The 18,506-nt window shown below is 49.5% G+C and overlaps 5 protein-coding genes across 5 annotated transcripts; 2 read left to right on the top strand and 3 right to left on the bottom strand.

The window, feature by feature from the left end:
• Positions 1-1,986: 1,986 nt before the first annotated feature.
• On the top strand, positions 1,987-7,116 carry LTR64_008003 (uncharacterized protein; the record flags this gene model as incomplete). The annotated part of the gene is made up of 2 exons (XM_064902319.1): positions 1,987-2,236; positions 2,264-7,116. The coding sequence occupies 2 exons, from the start codon at positions 1,987-1,989 to the stop codon at positions 7,114-7,116; spliced, it is 5,103 nt and encodes a 1,700-aa protein (XP_064751293.1).
• A 2,253-nt stretch (positions 7,117-9,369) lies between these two features.
• Positions 9,370-9,969, top strand: LTR64_008002 (uncharacterized protein; the record flags this gene model as incomplete). The annotated part of the gene is made up of 2 exons (XM_064902318.1): positions 9,370-9,686; positions 9,738-9,969. 2 exons carry the CDS (start codon positions 9,370-9,372, stop codon positions 9,967-9,969), a joined length of 549 nt encoding a protein of 182 aa, XP_064751292.1.
• Positions 9,970-11,722: 1,753 nt separating this feature from the next.
• Positions 11,723-12,888, bottom strand: LTR64_008001 (uncharacterized protein; the record flags this gene model as incomplete). Its single annotated transcript, XM_064902317.1, has 3 exons — positions 11,723-12,273; positions 12,402-12,536; positions 12,777-12,888. 3 exons carry the CDS (start codon positions 12,886-12,888, stop codon positions 11,723-11,725), a joined length of 798 nt encoding a protein of 265 aa, XP_064751291.1.
• Positions 12,889-13,133: 245 nt separating this feature from the next.
• Positions 13,134-15,557, bottom strand: SEC18 (transport between ER and Golgi ATPase protein; the record flags this gene model as incomplete). The annotated part of the gene is made up of 1 exon (XM_064902316.1): positions 13,134-15,557. The coding sequence occupies one exon, from the start codon at positions 15,555-15,557 to the stop codon at positions 13,134-13,136; it is 2,424 nt and encodes an 807-aa protein (XP_064751290.1).
• A 1,208-nt stretch (positions 15,558-16,765) lies between these two features.
• Positions 16,766-18,325, bottom strand: LTR64_007999 (uncharacterized protein; the record flags this gene model as incomplete). Its single annotated transcript, XM_064902315.1, has 1 exon — positions 16,766-18,325. The coding sequence occupies one exon, from the start codon at positions 18,323-18,325 to the stop codon at positions 16,766-16,768; it is 1,560 nt and encodes a 519-aa protein (XP_064751289.1).
• Positions 18,326-18,506: the final 181 nt, after the last annotated feature.

Here is an 18,506-nt window from a genome sequence, read left to right as displayed (position 1 = left end):
TGTGTGCAGTCCCCCGTGGTCTGTGTGCTAGTAGGTGCTGGATGTTAGTACCTCATTCAGTGAGGTTACAAATATTCAGTCCGATGGGTTATCGTGCCGCCGCCTACATTCAAGCTGTTCTATCGACCCACAGTGCAGTAGATACAACCATGTTTCGGAACCTCTACCATCTTGTCTGTCTTGACTTCCGGACATACCCATAATTTATACACTTTCTAGTCCACTTTTAGTGTTCCTTGAGTATGGCCCGTGGATACACGAGGTCGCCTAAGCTGACTCGCTGCATTGCTCATGCAGGCACAGTTTATTACCCCTTGCCTGTGGACGCAACCTGCATGCCAAGCATATACGAGAAGCGTTTTACTGTATGTCTGTGCTCAGCTCGTGTGGTACTGAGCGTGTGGAACGTGAAAAATTGCCGAATTCGATAAGTGCTGGGGAACAGAACAAGTCAGCAGTGGATCACTATTTGTCGTAAAGAGTCCACCAACTTCCGCTTTCCGAGTAAAGGTCAACTCCTATTACGACGATAGTCTCATACCCCGAGGTTCGCCTATATTCAACCTTGCTTGAATAGAGGATAGCTACGGGCACCCTTAGACGGCTATTACCACTGACATGGTCTCCAGCATGGTTAATGCACAGCATTTCGATTTGAGGTCCTTGAAAATGTTGGAATTGGCCAGTGACTCGGTTCACTTGCGCCAGGCCATAGTTTCTATACGATTTTAGTTATGCTCAATTGCAACACAATGAAAGGCCAACGACACCAGGAATAGAAAACAAATTAGACGAACATAGAAACAAGCAGACTGAATCTCTGCAGTAACACAGACAGGCGTCGATGTGATCATCGAGCAGAACAAGTGGACGGGGGTCGTCTAAGAAGGGTTTAGAGTCAGCCAAACCCCGTTTTGCAAGCCATGCGATGGCGAACCACGAATCGGAGAACGATTTCCAGGGCAGTATGATATCATGGTGGATCACTCCTGGCAGTCGCGAGGGCCAGCACAAGGGCAGCAGTAATTGGTAGTTGAAGGTTGGTTGTCGGATTCACTCAGGGCTTTTCACTCCCTAATTCAATGTACTTGGTGCGAGTAATGGTGGATTAGAAACTCGCACACGAGCACCGTCCATTTTGTTTATGCGCCCTGACTATCGAACTCTCAGTAGCTGGTGTGTTTCGAAGAAGTGGCAGCAGTTCCCCTTGCCTTCATTTCTTTCGCTACCTTCGCTTGGCCATCCTCTTTCGTCACTGGTCACTCCATCTGGTCCATCCACCTTGAATCATTCGCGTCTATGATCCGCCAATTGTCCACCGCTCTACTCACGCCGCACAACATCCACGGTGTCCTGCTTTGACCCTCGAGCAAAGAGCTGGCGCGTTGTCTGACACGTCTACGACCGAATTGCCTTTCTTTCCAGGACGACAAGTCGCATTGTCGCCGCTCAGAAGGGCTCCAGCCCTCCTACCTCATTCAACTAGTCGTGTGCATCTATGCCTAGACTGTCTATACCCATGAGGCTGCGGCAGAAATCCTTTCCGAGCAGGTCCTCGCCATCGACATGAAATCGAGCAGGCCTTCTAGACCTTCCGTACAACCAAATAAATCTGCAAAAAGTCATACAAGTAGCCATGGAACACCAATATCACCAACCCACTCGAAACCACTCGACGCAGGCGGGCAGGAGCCGAGGGCGAATGTGGGAAGGTCACAGAGCGGAAGCATCGTGACCGATCGACCTCTTGGAGTCCATTCTCAGATAACAACTGTTATGTCACAGAGTCCTAAAGGGTTAGATATCATGCGACGCAGGATGGGCGAGGCCCTAGCTAAGAAGCAGGAGCAAAGAAGCATGAGTAAATCTCCAGAAGCGAGTCCTGCTGAGAGCACTGCCCCAGCATTGGCGAGAACGGCTTCGACTTTGTCGGACGAGCCAACTGAGTCAGGCTCTTCGGAGTCTTTGCCTAGTATCTCAGCAACCATGTCCTCGGACTCTGCAAGGACCATTCGCGCTCCCTTTGATACAACTCCAGGCACTGTTCGAACACCATCCTACCCCTTTCCGAGGATGAACATGCGCCTGCAACGCGGCTTGAGCTCGAGATCCGGTCCACAACATCGACCCTTTACTCTGTTGTCGCCCACGAACGAGCCACCAGAGATGCATGGTATGACTATGGAAGAACAGGAGGCACAGAACGCTGCATCGGAGATGACTACACCCATAGCTAGTGAGTCAGACTCTCAGATCTTTCCAGAAGATCCTGATCATCCTACACCCGATCTCTACGATATCGTCCTCATGCTAAGCACTGAACCCGGTCTGGAGTCGTGGTGGGCCAACCTTACTGAAATTCTGGCAGAAGCATATGGTGCAGAAAGAGCCTCATTAGCATTGCCTGGTGATATTACTGATCTCGAGAATGTGCCATGGGGACAGAAAGCAAGTTTCAACATCTACGGCAGTGACAGTGGTGACTCGGCTGTACCCTCACAACTGGCATCAGACATTGAGAGCATGACCGAAAGAGAATTTGGCTCGCCATCAAACAATTTAGACAGATACCCGCCTAGGAGACCACCATTGACCAGTCGCCATTCGATCGCAGGTGTACTACCTGAAAGATCGACTCCGGCTATTAGGGCAAGACCGATTGGGCCTGTCAGAGCAATCAGTACTGTGTCCGGACTTCAACAGTCGCAAGACTTGTCGCCCGTCTCGATGGTGCCGAGACTTATTCGACAATCACCAACGCCAAATGTCGAGAACTTGACGCAGGAATCATTGAATGTTGGTCAGACCCAGGACCTTGTCAGTCAAGCGACCTCTGCCCCTCGTTGTCATGTTTTCCGATCCTTACAGCGTCTGGAGGCTGAGCCGGAACCTCTACTAGTTAGAACAGGTGTCTCTACCCTCTTCGGTAAGCGACAACCAGTGGTGCTCACGCGAGCGTACTCGGATGACCACACGAGCCACAATGATCTACCTGCTTCTTCGCAAAGTAGTTCACATCCTGCAAGAGAAAGAGAAGCTTCAGTGACAACTGTAAGAACCTTTGAAGAGTACGAACAACCAGAACCATCGCCCTGGTCACAAAGCCCTGCTCCGTCGCCCGCTGCTCGACCAGATCCTGCAGAATCACCTTTCTTTACACAGGCTGCTAGAATCGATGAAGAAGCCTTCTCACCGAACCCTCCGAATTATGATTATGCAGCCTCAGCACAGCAGTTCATTAACGCCATCGGCACTGACAACGACAAGACACTCGTGCATATCCCACTCATACAGCCAGTACCCTCGAGAAAAGTCCTCGTTTCTAGTCTGAGATTTCCGGTCGCCATCTTGTCGTTCCTGTCACCAATCACTCCGTATCCTCGAAATCTTCGACATTCTTTGTATGCATTGCTTCCTCACTTAGCGAGTACATTTTCATTAGCACAGCAGTATTCGTCTTTGCACGAACGTATAAGAGGCGGGACACAACGTCAGGGGACCTCTTTTGGGTTAGGAGGAACATTTTCTGACGAGGGTTCGGAACTAGAGCTTGTCAATGAGCTGAGTACACAAATACAGCATGAAAAGGCGCTTAGCAAAGCCTCAAGTCTTGCTGGTAGTGTCTACAGTCCCAGCGACCGAGCGAGTATGCCCAGCAGAAGCCACCCTGGGTCAGCTGCGAGCACTCCTCATCTTGAACAGCTAGGTATGAATGAGCTTCCACCAACTCCCAGTAGGACCGGAAAAGAGATGGTTGATAGCTATTTTACAACTAAACGTAATCGATCTGGGGTCTTTGGCTCACAACAACCGACCACGCCTGGAGCCAAGAGCTCCAAAGAATTTTCACCTGAAGGTCAACGAAGGGCTGAAAAGGTACAAAGCTCAACGCAGAAGCAAAAGCCACAAGTGGATACAGGTAAGGCGAAGTCAGATGTCCAGTATGGACAGGGAGTGCATCGAAGCGCAAGTATGGCATCTGAGAGCTCTCTCGAACAGACGCCAATCAGTGGTATTGAGCGAAACGAGATGAAAAGAGCTGCGCATCGAGATTCTCTGAAACCAGAAGAAGGCGAACGCAACTTGCCAGAACTCATCGCTGCGCTCATGTTGAACGCCGTGCCATTGCAGCTCTTCTTGGCCAAGCCGACGAGTGGTGACTTGGTTTGGACTAACCGCAAGTTCGACGCTTTCCGAAGTCAAGGAGAAGGTCGAGTCCGTGACCCATGGAAGAATGTTCACAGCGAAGACCGACCCGATCTTGTCAAGTTGTGGCACGAGGCTCTAAAGGGCGGTAACCAATTTACCCACTACATTAGGGTCAAACGTTTTAACAGTGATAGCGACTTTCGATGGTTCGTGTTTCGCGCAAGCACAATGCTTTCGAGTAATGGTCGATTGTTGTATTGGGTTGGCTCATTCCTTGATGTTCACGAGCAATATGTGAAGAACCTTGAAGCTCAAGAAATGCAGGCTAGCATGGCGCGTGATGCCAAGCTTCGAGCTCTCGCCGATGCGATACCACAGGTTCTGTTTGAAGCTGTCGAAGGGGAAGGTATTGTAGCCGTCAATCAGCAGTGGCACAACTTTTCTGGGCAGACACTTGAGGAGGCTAGAGGCCTCGGATTTGCAAGACAAGTACATCGAGAAGATTTGCATAAGTGTGGAATGCTTTCGCCAGCAGATTTGACACGTGTGAATAGTGAATCCAGCGGAAACAGTTCATCGTCCAACAAAACCGAGAAGCCCGCCAAGACTTCTCGCTCGATGAGTCTTTTTGCACCGGACGATAGCGCGTTGGCTACCATGATACGGCAGGGGTCAATGGTGGCAGAGAAGGACGAGAACGGCCGCACATCCTACACGACTGAGATTCGTCTCCGCTCGAAGAAAGGTGAGTTTCGATGGTTTCTTGTTCGACTTGTCAAGGTTCAGAACGATTTGCTATCAACTGGTGCCGCCTCATGGTATGGCACTTGCACCGATATCGAAGTTCGTATGAAGCTCGAGCGCGATTTGAACGAAGCCAACACCAAAGTACACCAGGAGATGGAATCGAAAACGAAATTCTTTGCTAACATGTCACACGAAATTCGAACACCACTCAACGGCATCTTGGGTAGTATGCCGTGGCTTGTCGAATCACAGCTTGACCACGATCAAAGACGGACACTGGACACCATCCAGAACAGCGCAAACAACCTTCGAGAACTGGTAGACAACATTCTTGATGTTACAAAGGTCGAGGCAGGAAAGATGACGCTTGTGCCCAAGTGGTTTAATGTGCGAAACTTGTGTGAAGAAGTCGTTGATACTGTCTCTTCAAGAGCTATAGAGCGAGGGCTTGAGCTGAACTATACTCTGGACACAGATGTCCCTACCACGGTCAGGGGTGATCCTTTCCGTGTCAGACAAGTGCTGCTCAACCTCATGGGCAATTCTGTCAAGTTTACCGAACAAGGCGAGGTATATTTGAGATGCTGTATCAAGCCCACTTCTCAAGGAGAAATTCCCGAAAACAATGCTCACCTCCTATTTGAGGTTATTGATACAGGAAGAGGCTTCAACGAGAGTGGATTTAAGAGATTATTCAAGCAGTTCGGACAAATTGAGGGGGCCAGTCAGCATGATCCTGGTTCAGGACTCGGACTGTTCCTCTCCAAACAGCTGGTTGAAATGCACGGTGGAGCACTATCTGTAGCCAGCAAAGTGGGCGAAGGGTCGATGTTCTCGTTTTACATTCGAGTGGAGACCTCACAACCAGGTCAGCCGACCAACTCGCCAGAACACCCTGCGCGTCCTGGCCATCGACACAGCGTCTCTTTTGGCACAAGCCCATCCAGGTCGGGAGCTGGCACGCCCACCATACCGTCATCAGCCAAAACCGTGGTTCATACACCTGGTCTATCGAAATATGCTTCTCCACAAACAGAGTCACCCATGGCAATTTCGCCAGCAATGCTGTCTCCTGCAGGTGACGGAACAGGCAGTGTAGTCTCGTTTCGATCAAACTCAGCAAATGTTGTTACGCCACCTTCTGCATCGTCCAACTTACCTACACCAGAATCGATCCTTAGTCCAGCTAAATTCATGGCGGTCAACATTTTCGATCAGCCAATACCAAACCAGACTCGGAAAGTGTCGATACCTTCATTGCAACGAGCACAGTCTGATAATGTTGGATCCAAGTTGCTACCTGAGGTGGCGCACCCTCAAACATATTCGATCGTGGTTATCTGCCCAGCTGATTACGCAAGGAAAGCTATTAAGGAGCATATCGAGCATGTTGTACCACATCAGATTCCCGTCAATGTCACTGCTTTGCCGAGCATAAACGCCTTCCTAGACATGCGACATGGCGCCAGTCCGCCAACATTCACACACATCGTGCTTGATACACCTGCGACATCGGACATCATGCTGTTCATGAGGCAGATTGCCACGTTCAACAGTATCGTGGTACCTACACTCGTAATTGTGACTGATCATTACCAAAAACGCGACATCGCCGAGGATTTTATGACGCTCACTTCTAATGGTCGAAAAGCGTTCCTAATTCACAAACCTGTCAAACCATCAGTGTTTGCGATGATCTTTGACCCGGCGCAACTGAGGAATCTCAGCAAAGATCGAGCTCGAGAAGTTGTACAGAATAGTACTGATGACTTCAAGAAGATTGCCAATCAAGTCAAGGAAACGGTGGGCAATCGAGATTTTCGTCTACTTCTTGTGGAAGATTCCGACACAAACCGTATGGTCATACAACGTTATTTGAAACGGGTAGGTCTTGCATCAGATGAAGCTCGGGATGGACAGGAATGTATCGACAAAGTCCTTAGCAAACCACATGGGTACTACGATCTCATCATCTGTGATATTCAGATGCCCAGGAAAAACGGGTACGAAGCTTGTGTCGAGGTACGACAATGGGAACGCGAGAACGCATATCCCAACTTGCCTATCATGGCACTGACAGCGAACGCGATGCCAGAGGAAAGAGCTGCTGCGGGGACTGCTGGCTTCACAGACTATCTGACCAAACCGGTTGACTTCAATCGATTAGGACGATTAATGATGACACTTTTGGAACCGAAAACGAGTCAGTCTGTTGCATGACCAGCAAACACGAGTAGGACGACGTGAGAAAAAGCTTGAGTGCTAAGATTGAAAAAGACATACACATCCTTTGATGGGACACGCAGGCGTGGGATGGATGAATCATTGCCTAATGGGAGGGTAATGTCATGATTGATGAATATCAAAACTTGTACTGAGGTCATCGAGGCGTTGAACTCTTCACAGCTTGCAATCGGCGAGCGTACTCTGTTCAGGTTCGTGGTCTTTAGGGCTGACTCGAGTGTTATGGGTGCTGCAGGACGAAGCTGTGAGCAAGGGCATTATGTGGTGTATCGAATCGCTCATAATATTTGTTTGCGTGCATTTAGCGAGTTCTTCTTCGGTCGTTGCTCAGCCAGCCTTGCTTTGCTGCTGCGTTGTGAATAAAATTCTCGATAGTTATTTTCCGAACACGCACTCCATTCCCACTGCGGGTGAGGCGTCCTTGTCGAAACACCCGTTCCGAGATCACCTCATTTCAGCGCCTAATGAACTTTCTCTGGCTGGAAACTTGGCGCTTCTACACATCAACAGATATACTTCGTGATACACCATTGCGCGCGGCAAACTGCTAAGCATGAAACACACCGGTAGGAAGGTTATTCCTGCTTAGTCACCCATCGGTGCTTCTTGGTAATTTGTTAGAGTTTCATTACAATTTTTGAATGACGGATTTACAGCATCTCCCAACTTCCGCTGCCACAATTCCATGGTTTCATTTCTCCCGTGGGGTCCCACCTTCTGCTAGAAGCCATGTCTGATGTATTCACACTCGTCAACGTGGCTTTCAGCTTGGCTGTTACGCCGGCTCCCTTGCATCTGTAAACACTTTACGTCGTGACGCAGGCACTGTGTAATTCTCCGCTAATCGTTCATCGCTCAAAATACAGCTTCTCACTGCCGGCGGTCATCGATCCATCTCCTCTCGGCACTAGCTTTATGCATGCGCCATTACCGTTTCTTGAAACTGTGCTGCATTACGCACGCGCAACGTGCGTGCTTCCAAAAATCCACGCTTTACCTCATTCATCGGCTGCGGTCGTGCTGCAGGCTCTATTGTGCACTAAACCTCAATTGTAACGTCCTCTCATTTGCCGTCTTGGTAGGCAGACGTGCCTTTCAACACAGATTTACAACACTGAGACGAGTGCTCACGGTTCGATCAGGGCGTAGAAACTGCACATGTACTTGGAATTGCGCATCTCCCCTCAGCGTCTACCACAAGCATCGTGCTTATGTTTTGTATCAATCTTGTAACGACGTCAGACCCCTGCTAGCTCGGCTGCGCTTCTCAAACCTCTTCTGTCATTTTGCTTGTCAACCTCACCGTCGTCTTCAACCCCTTTATTAAACCTCACCAACTCAACGCATGCCATATCACCACAGTTGACTCAATCGTGGCTAATCTTCTGCCTCCGTGTCCGCTTCTAGATCCCGAAACTAATGCCTGGGTACTGCCGCTCACTGCTTAATCGCACCAATTATCATCTCACTGTCACCGCCCACATTGTCCACCTAACTCAGCTCAGAGCGCCTTTCCTCCTCGAGCCTACGCCCAGCCAGGAATGATGATCCTCGCTACAAACGGCTTCCACCAGTGGGGATTACGGTTGAAAATCTGAACTCTCCAATCCAACATATCCCTGCTTGACCTGAGCGAATTCTTGCTCTGCTGGCACCCAACTATTGGATCCCTCTCCACCTAGCTCCCTCCTCGCATGGCATGGTGTGATTGTCATCCTCGCTGCTTTACCACTTTGACTTTGACTACCGCTTCTCGACCCTTAGCCAACTTCCTCACTGGTCAATTTGTATTACTCCCCACTCCCGTCCGCTGCGGACGGCTGATGACGGACTGGTCCGACCATGAGCACGCCCTCCTCTCCTCGTCCAATCTCTCCATCGGACACCGTTTCCAAGGTCCACTCCTTGCTTTGCCTCCGTCAGACAGCGGGGTTGTGAAAGCATGTTGACGAGATGAGACATGCCCTCCATCGTGGATTGGTCCTTCCTTCCTAGGGTGGGAATGAGCTGGCACTCTCCCTGGTCGCCCAGATGGTTTGAACTTGCCTCTCAAATGGCTATAAAAGCCTGCTCTTGTGAGATGGCACACTTGCACTTTCTTTCCCTCCTTCTCATCACTCCCCAGAGCCTCCCTGACTTAAAGCTTCCAAACTTTACGACGAGTCCTTCACCTGATCATACCTTGACCTAGCTAACTCAAGCACTATTGCATTACCAACACAATACAACATGGCTGCAACATTGACTCGTCACCATGGCAGTTACGCCAGACCACAAAAGACCTTACCCATTGCCATGCCATCGACAAAGACGCCAAGTGCATACAGCCGGCCCGTGTCAAGAGTTGCCCTCGAACCACCCGAGCTTTCAGACACCAGCACAGTCTACAGCAGCCGACGTTCTGGCGGCACCCTCAGCGATATCAGCGATGAATATGAGTCGCGGCTCCCTGGCGGCATCGATGTCATGGACGAACTTAGTGAGCGAATGAACACAGTTTTCGATCCCATGAAGATGGACCGTTCAATTGCGCGACAGGCACAGACGTGAGTACATGTACCTTACCAGCAATTGGATAATGCTAACCACAATCGTAGATCTGGCGAGCTGAATGCAAAACAGCGGGAATTGGCAGATTTGCAAGCACAAATGCAGCGACGAATAAAGAAGACAAGAGTCAATTTTGACACCACGCTCTCCAACGTCGAAGAAGCGCGCTCTGATCTGAAATACTCGAAAGAGAAAATCGCAGCAATGAAAGCACGAGCGATGAAAGAGGATCCCGACGCTTACGAGTCTGCTCGAAAAAGTCGACATTCGCGTAGATGAGCTGCGACGACAAATTCACGATTTCACGATTGAACGAATCTCCTTTTAACTACAACATCGTCTTTTTGCCCTTTCTAGCGTTTTACAATTCTTGGACATCGGCGGAGTTTTCAGCACTCTGGGATGCTGCATTTTCAAGCTTTTGTCCGCTGCGGGAATGCCCAATCTAACGTTCCGACCACTTAGCGACCACATGAAGTCCAACAGCAGCAAATCACAACAGAACACAACTCAACTGCGTCTGTCATTCGCACGGACATTGATTCTCCACCGGCAGCACAACGACGACAATTGGTGCGGACAAGCATCTCCATCATGAAGTGGAACGTCAGAACGTTGAAAGACGGTTTCCGCTCCGCCCCCTCAAAATGGCATAGCCGCATTGCCGCTTCGTTAGCCCTGCACACCGTCCGGATCCAGCAGCCATGGCAGTGGGGACTTTGCGCCTGGCGCTGGTTCGGCAAAGCATCTGCACGTCAGGTCTCGTGCGAGGGTCAAGGTCTGACTAGACTATTTCTGGAGATGGAGCTGTGTGGTGACCTGCAGGATGCACTGCATGACGCATTTCGGTGAGCGGCCGATCGTGCTTCCTGGCTGGTTTCTTACGGTCTTGTGGTTGCTTCCTTGTAGGTACCATGAGTTTGGTGTGACCTGGGTTCTGAATCTTGGTGAAACTCGTCATATCGAGGTTTTCTATTGATGTACTGTCATTCTAGAGGTAGTTGACGGCTGTTGCGAGCTGTATGGACGGCCTGGAGTACCTCGAGACGAGTCTGTAGTGCTACGATGGTGGGCGGATTCCTAGGCACTCTAGGCACAAAAGGGCTTCTGATTGTGGCCTGGACATGCCCAAAGGATGGTTCTGCGGTCACTAAGTGTTACCTCTATATTGCAGGAGAGAGGTCGCTCTAGCTTGATTAGCAATACGGTGTAGATATACGTCTCATGGTCTCATTAGGGAGGATGATAGGGACTTTGAGCCTATCTAGTAGGGTTTCTTAGGCATCCGTAGCATGTAAGCGGTGTTATATGTCAATGCTTAAGCATCTAGATTTGATCACTAAACCACATTTCACCGAGCACTCCTGCACTTGGTAAACACTTCACCTCCAGGCGTATCTCGGATGTCTTCCCACTGTGATTCAAACATGAAAAGCGATGTCCTGCCCGCCCAGACAAATCCGAGGTAAAACAGGGATTTCCCAAAACACGGAATAACACCAAGAAATATGATGTCTTTACATGAACCCTGTTTGACGGCCCAATACAACTCACATTCTTGTGCTTGATCACGCATTGATTACTGTCGACATATCTAGCTTCCATACCATAATTGCAGATCGGTATCCGTTAATGATGTGTTCACAGTAAAATCGTGAACGGACGATTGGTAGGAGAAGAAGTGCTATACGCCTCCTTCGTGGTCTAGCTTGGTTGAAGTGTCGACGCCGCATGAAAAATCTCCAAGGGAGTGTGTAGCTTCAGGAACAGGAGGTCATGATATGTGAGTACTGTGTGGGCGCAGTTTGAGCTTCTTATCTCATTCCATTTGAAACCCGGCTCGGGCTTGTTGACTTTTCTGTCTCTGGAAAAGGTCATTGACTGTCTGGCTGGCCTGACCTTCTTCCTTTACCCAAGGTAGAAGTATGTATATAACCTGCCTAGTAGCTCATGGCAACCTCACACATCCATCCCCTCTTCACATTCACCTTTGACCAACAATACTTTGTCTCCTTTCACTCCTCCCTCAAGTCTACACGGCCACCTCCTTCTCCTTTCCCTCCTCCCACTGATCCCACAACCCCTCATCCACAAACCCCGGCTTGAAAAACACCAACTCAATCCTCCCATCTTCTCGTTCCTCCATCCTCCCCTTCCCGTACTCGAGTAGTTCTTTCCGAGTCATTGTGGCACCGGTCCATGGCGATGTATATCCAATTTCGTTCTCGTATGTTTCTCTGTCGATGCGGGAGGGCAAGTAGGATTGTGGACGGTGATTGTTAGTGGTGGTATTTGTGCTGGTGGGTGTGGTGACTGTGGCTGAGGTGTTGGTTTGAGACCAGTAGGATGGGTCGGAGCGGATGTCGGAGGAGGTGTATGTGGTGGTGGTCGTTGTGGGACGAGTGGGGAGTTGGTGGTGATGGTGTGAGGGTTCTGGTTGAGGGGTTGAGGGTAGTAAGTTGAAGGTTTGACTCGATGCGCTCAATGACGCTGGGTTTTGAGGGTGAGATTGTACTTCGGATTCGAGGTCGGCCTGCTTCTGGTCGATGGCGAGTGGTGGTGGTTCTTGGTTTGGGGTCTCATCTATCATAAACTTGGGTTAGCTTACTTGTACTGTTGAGCTTTGCTGAGATCAATGAGCGTTACTGTGTTCTTCCGGAGGTCATTTATGGTAGTCTGTAGTAAAATGTATCAGGCACGAGAGATCATACCTGGAGTAGGAGATTTCGAGCTTCGACCTGATGGAGGAAGACTTGCTGGAACGAATCTCAGATTTGAGGTCGCTCTACTTGTTTTCTCTTGTCTTTGCCCAAGCGGTGTATTGTTGCTTGAGGTTGCTGGAGGTCCTATGACTAGTCAATATTGAACCTCGTAGAACATTGTTTCAGCTGTGGTCGATATCTCACTCGAGATCGACTGGACCGTGACGAAAACCTTGCTTGAAGGACATGAGACGAGCCTCTTCCTCGAATGAGATAGGTATGGATTGACATGCAAGTAGTACTTCTCGATAATAAATGCACTAGATGCGACAGAGCTTCGTATGACACAAATTTCAGTCTCTACCGTGACTTGTCATGACTTACTTGCTGGTTGAGCATTCTCGCTGCTTGTATTGAGTTTCTGTCTTTTGTTGTTACCAAAAGAGCTGAAGCCCATCATCTCTTTCATAGCAGCGTCAGCTCCATCGTCATCCATAGTGTCTGACATATTCGATATGACGACTCGGACTGATTGAAGAAGTTGGCAGACGAAGAGGAGAGCATAAAAGAGTGAAGGGTTTAGCAGGAATATTGCTACGGCAAGGTAGACAAATACTCAATCTACGGCGGTCCACGAGTGCAATAAATGCACGAAGAATGACTGTCCACGGTTTGTGATGATAGCAAGGAAAGCCTCTAAAGTCGCTTGCTACAAATGCTTCAGACTACTGCTTTATCAATCTATGCCCTCTCAGCTATGGCTCTAGATATGACACTAGCAAATCTGGAGGAGATATTGTCCTCATCCTGCCTAGCTGTCTCTATACCCAGCAGCACCTTCTTTATGCCAATTCTAACATCTTCTGAACCAGTAATCTGCTGAATCTCGTCGATCGCCTGCCTGATGTCTTCTTGGCTAAAGACCTTAGACTCTCTCATGACCAGAGCTAGCTCGTCATAGGTCCTCAAGGTCGGTACGGAAACATCACTGTTAAAGTGGCTGAACATGTCAAGTTGTTGCAGAACACTGCGTTCAGTCGTGGTAGCAAGGATGAGTAGGCGACGTCCACTTGGGGGCATTTTTCGTAGGCAGGTAATAAGAGTCTGAAGGATAGGGTTGCTGAATCTGGGTCCAATAGGTACCCACTCTAATATACGCTCTATAGAGTCGATAACCACACAGCTCGTTGTACTCTTGTAAGCGTCCATGAAGATTCTGGTTATGTGTGATATCTTTGCAGCCTCACCATAGCCCAGCATGTCTTCTGGTGAGAGTAGTTTGATGAAAGGATATCCCGAGTCAATTGCAATCTGAGCTGCAAGTGCTGTTTTCCCAGAACCTGCAGAACCGTGGAAAACAACAGATAGCAACGATTTGGCGTCCTTCCCGGTGTCTCGCACTTGCTTGACGAATAGGCTACCTTCGTCCAGGATGGCTTTGATGTATGGCGAATAATGGATGATACCTCCCTGTAAGCACTCTGATAGTTGCTCTTCTGAAACACCGAAAGCAGGTTTGACTTCTTCCAAAGCATGCATAAAATCGTCACGGTTGACTTTCATATTGACAACATCATCTGACACCCCAGCCATGGTGCCGACCTTGACGTGTCGATTGAAGGCGAACGAGGTCGCTGATTTGACGAGACCACCTATTTCAGCTCCTGAGAAGTTCTTGGTAAGATGTGCCAGTTCAGCCATGTTGACGTCGGTATCCATGACATTGTTGTTCCGCATTTTAGTTGTATGAATTTTCAGGATCTGCTGTCGTCCGTGTTCGTCAGGTAAGGAGATCTCCATATGCACCTCCAAACGACCAGGTCTCAATAGAGCGTCGTCAATCATGTCCATACGATTCGTCATACCAATCAGTAAGATGTTGTTGAGTTGATCCACACCGTCCAGCTTAGACAACAGCTGGTTCACCACACTGTCGCCAACACCCGTGCCACCACCAGCACCACTTCCTCTCTGCTTACATACAGCATCGAGCTCATCGAAGATAATGATGTGTAGACCAGACTCGTCTCCCTTTTCCTTGTACTCCTTTTCTGCATCTGCAAATAGCTTTCTGATATTCTCCTCGGATTGACCCACGTATTTATTGAGTACCTCAGGACCGTTGATAACTTTTGGTTCTCGTGCATTGAGCATTTTGCCTATCTGCCGTGCTATCAAGGTCTTTCCCGTACCTGGTGGGCCGTAGAGCAGAATACCCTTGACGTGCTGAATGCCAAGTTTCTCGACGAGACCAGGAGGAAAGATACGAGAAGCAAATGCTCTTCGGAAGATAGTGCTAAATTCAGTATCGAGACCACCTATGCCCATATCCTCGAATTTGAAGTCAGGGGAGACGATAGCATTGGTAGCGGGCCTCCTCGAAGAAGCCTTGAGATTTATCGGAGACTTCGGGTCTCTGAAGAAGTTGATCTGAGTCTGGTTTGTGAGCATGCCCCTAGCCATGGGGTCCGAAGTCACAGGAGAGCCACTCGTCGAAGGCTTCTCAGACAGGTTCATAAGTTGTACTGTCTTTACCTGAAAGGCTATTGGTGTACTCCTATCATCCATCAAGAACTTCTGGCCAGGAGCGAACACCTGGTCGTGAAAGATCCTCGTTACAGTTTTGGCCAGCTCATCTTGATCGTAAGGATTTTCGTGTATCTTTCTCCCAGCAAACCCAACTTCAACATCCATAGTCCCTAGATATGCCTGTCCTCCATGAGCGAATATATCGAACGGTTCGACATTCACAAAATCGGTAAGTGCTATGTTCATCCACTCTCTTTGCGGGGTCGAAAGACCAATCTGACCGGGTTGTATCTCCTCGGTTGGACGAGCAGAGACCACATATTGCCCATTGAGCAGGAGGTAGACGTCTGGACTAGCACCTTGTGGAGGTGGTATGTCCCTCGACGAGACTGCGACGAGGTTGGTGAAGGTGTAAGTAGGGTTGGGGGACTTGGTAGGCTGTAAGTGAAGAGAGTGTCCTCCCTGTTGGCGACCTCCCGAGGGTCTCGCTGGTAGTCTTGGTTGAGGTGGTGGTGCACCATATCCTCCCGTAGGTTGGTCACTATATCCGGCTTGATATGGCTGGGACGGTCTTGCAGGCTGTGGAGGGCGTCCATAGCCTGAAGGATTTCCTCTGTTGCCAAAGAGACCAGCCATCGTAACGTTGCGTTTGGTTGAAGTCCGCGCAAGGACAATGGTCTGAATCACTTATACACGAATCATACGCATGAATAGGTGTCCTCCTGAGTGCTCTTTGTGAGGTGGAGCGAAGGAGCAATGAGGCGTCTCCTAGGACTGGTTACCGAATGACTCGTCGAACTGTTGGTCAGCGATGAGCCAAATCTGTTCAAACACTGGCATCAATTGTCTGTAAATGGTGGTGCCTGTCAATGCAGTCTGAGGCGTGGCTACGTCAGCCCTTACAAACCAACACGAGTCTCTGGAAAGTTCATGTTCCCCTCTGTGGAACTACAGTTTCAGGCGAGTTTCAGGCATCGCCTTTGTCCTCCGAGCATCAGCTCGTGATCTATGAAGCTTCTACACAATCATGCCCTTGTAGGTAGGTCGCACGTAGTGCACAAAGAACTTAGGCAATTAACGACAAGCGCAGACACCTACTAGGAAAGAAATCATGGAACGTCTACAACCAAGACAACATCGAGCGCGTACAACGAGATGAAGAGCGGGCACGAGATGAACAGCAGGATGCAGAGCGCAGGAGGCAGGACCATGACGCTGCTGATCGACTTGCATTTTTGAGAGGAGAGGCTGTTCCAGAAAAGAATGTTGACAGTCCCGCGACATTGGGAAAAAGAAAGAGGAACCATGACACCAACACCGACAAGCAAGATCTGGCCAGAAACCCTACAAGAACACAAAGGCAGCCGACGAAAGGCGAACAAATGAATGAAGTCTCTGATTCCCTCGAAAACATCGCAAATATGCGCTTCCGCGACGCTGCAGGACGACATTCGGGTGCACAGAAGCCATGGTACAGTACACTTTCAGGCGCCGATCAGCTTCCCACAGGCAGGGATGTCTGGGGCAATGAAGATGCAGGTCGTCAGGCACGCGATCAGGCAAGACTCGGTTCGAGCGATCCACTGTTAGTGATGAAACGAGGCGTCAAACAGCTGAAGGAGGTGGAGAAGCAGAAAGCAGATTGGCGTAAAGAAAGGGAAAGAGATCTCGAAGGTCCTAGAGAGCTGGCGAGGCGAGAAGTAAGGCACAGAGATAGACGCAGAAGAGATAGGAGTCGAGATAGGAGTAGGGACAGACACAGACACACACATCGCCATCACCGGCACAGATCTCGAAGTCCTGAGGTAAGGCCTCCTCGAATCAATGGCAAACATTCACAATGACTACCGCACAGCTACATCCTGCGACGCTCGTCTCTCTTGCCCAGACGCCAGCGCATCCAGCCTGGCTGCTTGCACTTTATGCTTCTTGATAATCCTATACCACTCAGGTTCTGGCTCCCCATCTCCAGATTGCTCAGATATCGACTCTGTCGTCGTTGGTGGCAAGTCAAGAAGTGAAATCATCATGCTAAAGTCCGCGCCCAGCCTGCCCAAACTGTTAGCCGCGTAAAGAACCTGTATCAGCAACGACTCTCTAGCTGCCGAATCTGTGACGTTGGGAAGGTATTTCTGCAGCGTTTCCATGAGTAAGTTGACTAGATGTAGTGGGAACGAGGCTAGTGCTGAGGGCAGTTTGAGGATATCGTCCTCTGCCTGGGCGGCAGTGCTACCAGTCGCTGAGGCAGGGAAGATGTTCCTGTACATCTGAATGGTGGAGAATGACTGTTCTCGAAAGATCTCAATGTATCGTTTCAGGTATCTTTCAGTCTGTTGTCCTTGTATTGACGTGCTGTGTGCTGAGGCTCTGCGAATGGGTTGAGGAGGGGCGCCGCTTCCTCTGTTTGTGCCCGTTTCACTCTGCTGGTTTTGTAATCTCTTCTCCGTCTCCTGGTCAGCCAGATCCCGTAGAGGTGCGAGTGCATCTTCTGTCAAGGATAGAAACGTGCTCAGCCTACAAGCCAAGAACAAGGCCCCGAAATTTCCCTCGGACTGTTCATCTTGACCTCCTATAGTGTAGGAAGGTGTACTGCTTATCCCGGATGTAGCAGATCTTGCCTTCGCACCGTGTTCGACAATACTATTCCTCCCAAGCTCAGGCACAACCCTCCTCAACCAGCCAACAGTCCTTATCGCGGCTGCCAATCGAATATTCTGCGCTTTCAAACCCCTCAGCAAATTAGACGTCATTTCCTTCAACGCTTCTTCAGCTTTGACCTGCACATCCGCCACTAACTTCGAATCCGGATACAGTATCGCCAACCGCTTGATATGAGCATACAAATCCAGTGCCTGACTGTAATTCGCACTTCCAGACGGCGACGACGCCGCAGAGGCAATGGCTGTACTCAGTAACACTGGGAGTTCTAGTATATCCTGAAGTTGCGGTGCTTGACGCGATAAGAGCATGCTGTCCTTGCGTGCGCTGAGGACATTGCTCGATCCATCGTTGCTGCTGGATGTCGTAGGGCGAGCTTTGCTGTATGTCTCTGCGAAGGTGCTTGTGCTCTTGTCTAGTTGTGGAACGCTGTTCTTGACTTCGGCCACTACCCGTGTCAAGGCTGGTAGAGACTCCTGTAGAGTAGACAGTTGATCGGAAGACGCGGTTGTAGAGCGATGTGAACGTGATGACAGAGCTTGTAATGCTAGGGTGTTGCTGTGCGATGACTGTTCCAGAGATTGAGGTTCGGTTGTCGTGAGATCTGATGGGCGAAGAGACAGAAGACGAGACAGATATTTGCCAAGTGTTGAGGTTGATGTCCTTGCCTGTGGCTGTGATTGTGCTGAATCGCCACCTGTGGTCTTGTCTTGGTTAAGTAACAAGTCTAGTAAGGGGTCTGACATCTTCATGGATCTGCTTTTCTCGTCCTTCCTGCTTCTCTATAACTGTTGCGAGGGCACAAGCTCAAATCGCAACCCGAAAATCACTTTCGAAACTTTAAACATGCATAAAGTCAGAGATAAATCTACTCATACTCTTAAAGGAAATACAAGATGGCCAAATGATGTTTAGTTCAGACGAGTT

The sequence above is a fragment of the Lithohypha guttulata genome (assembly GCF_036872675.1).
Source record: "Lithohypha guttulata strain CCFEE 5908 chromosome Unknown scaffold_7, whole genome shotgun sequence".
NCBI classification, from domain to species: Eukaryota; Fungi; Ascomycota; class Eurotiomycetes; order Chaetothyriales; family Trichomeriaceae; genus Lithohypha; species Lithohypha guttulata.
The sequence above is the reverse complement of the archived record's forward strand: the minus strand, read 5'-3'. Positions and strand labels throughout refer to the sequence as shown.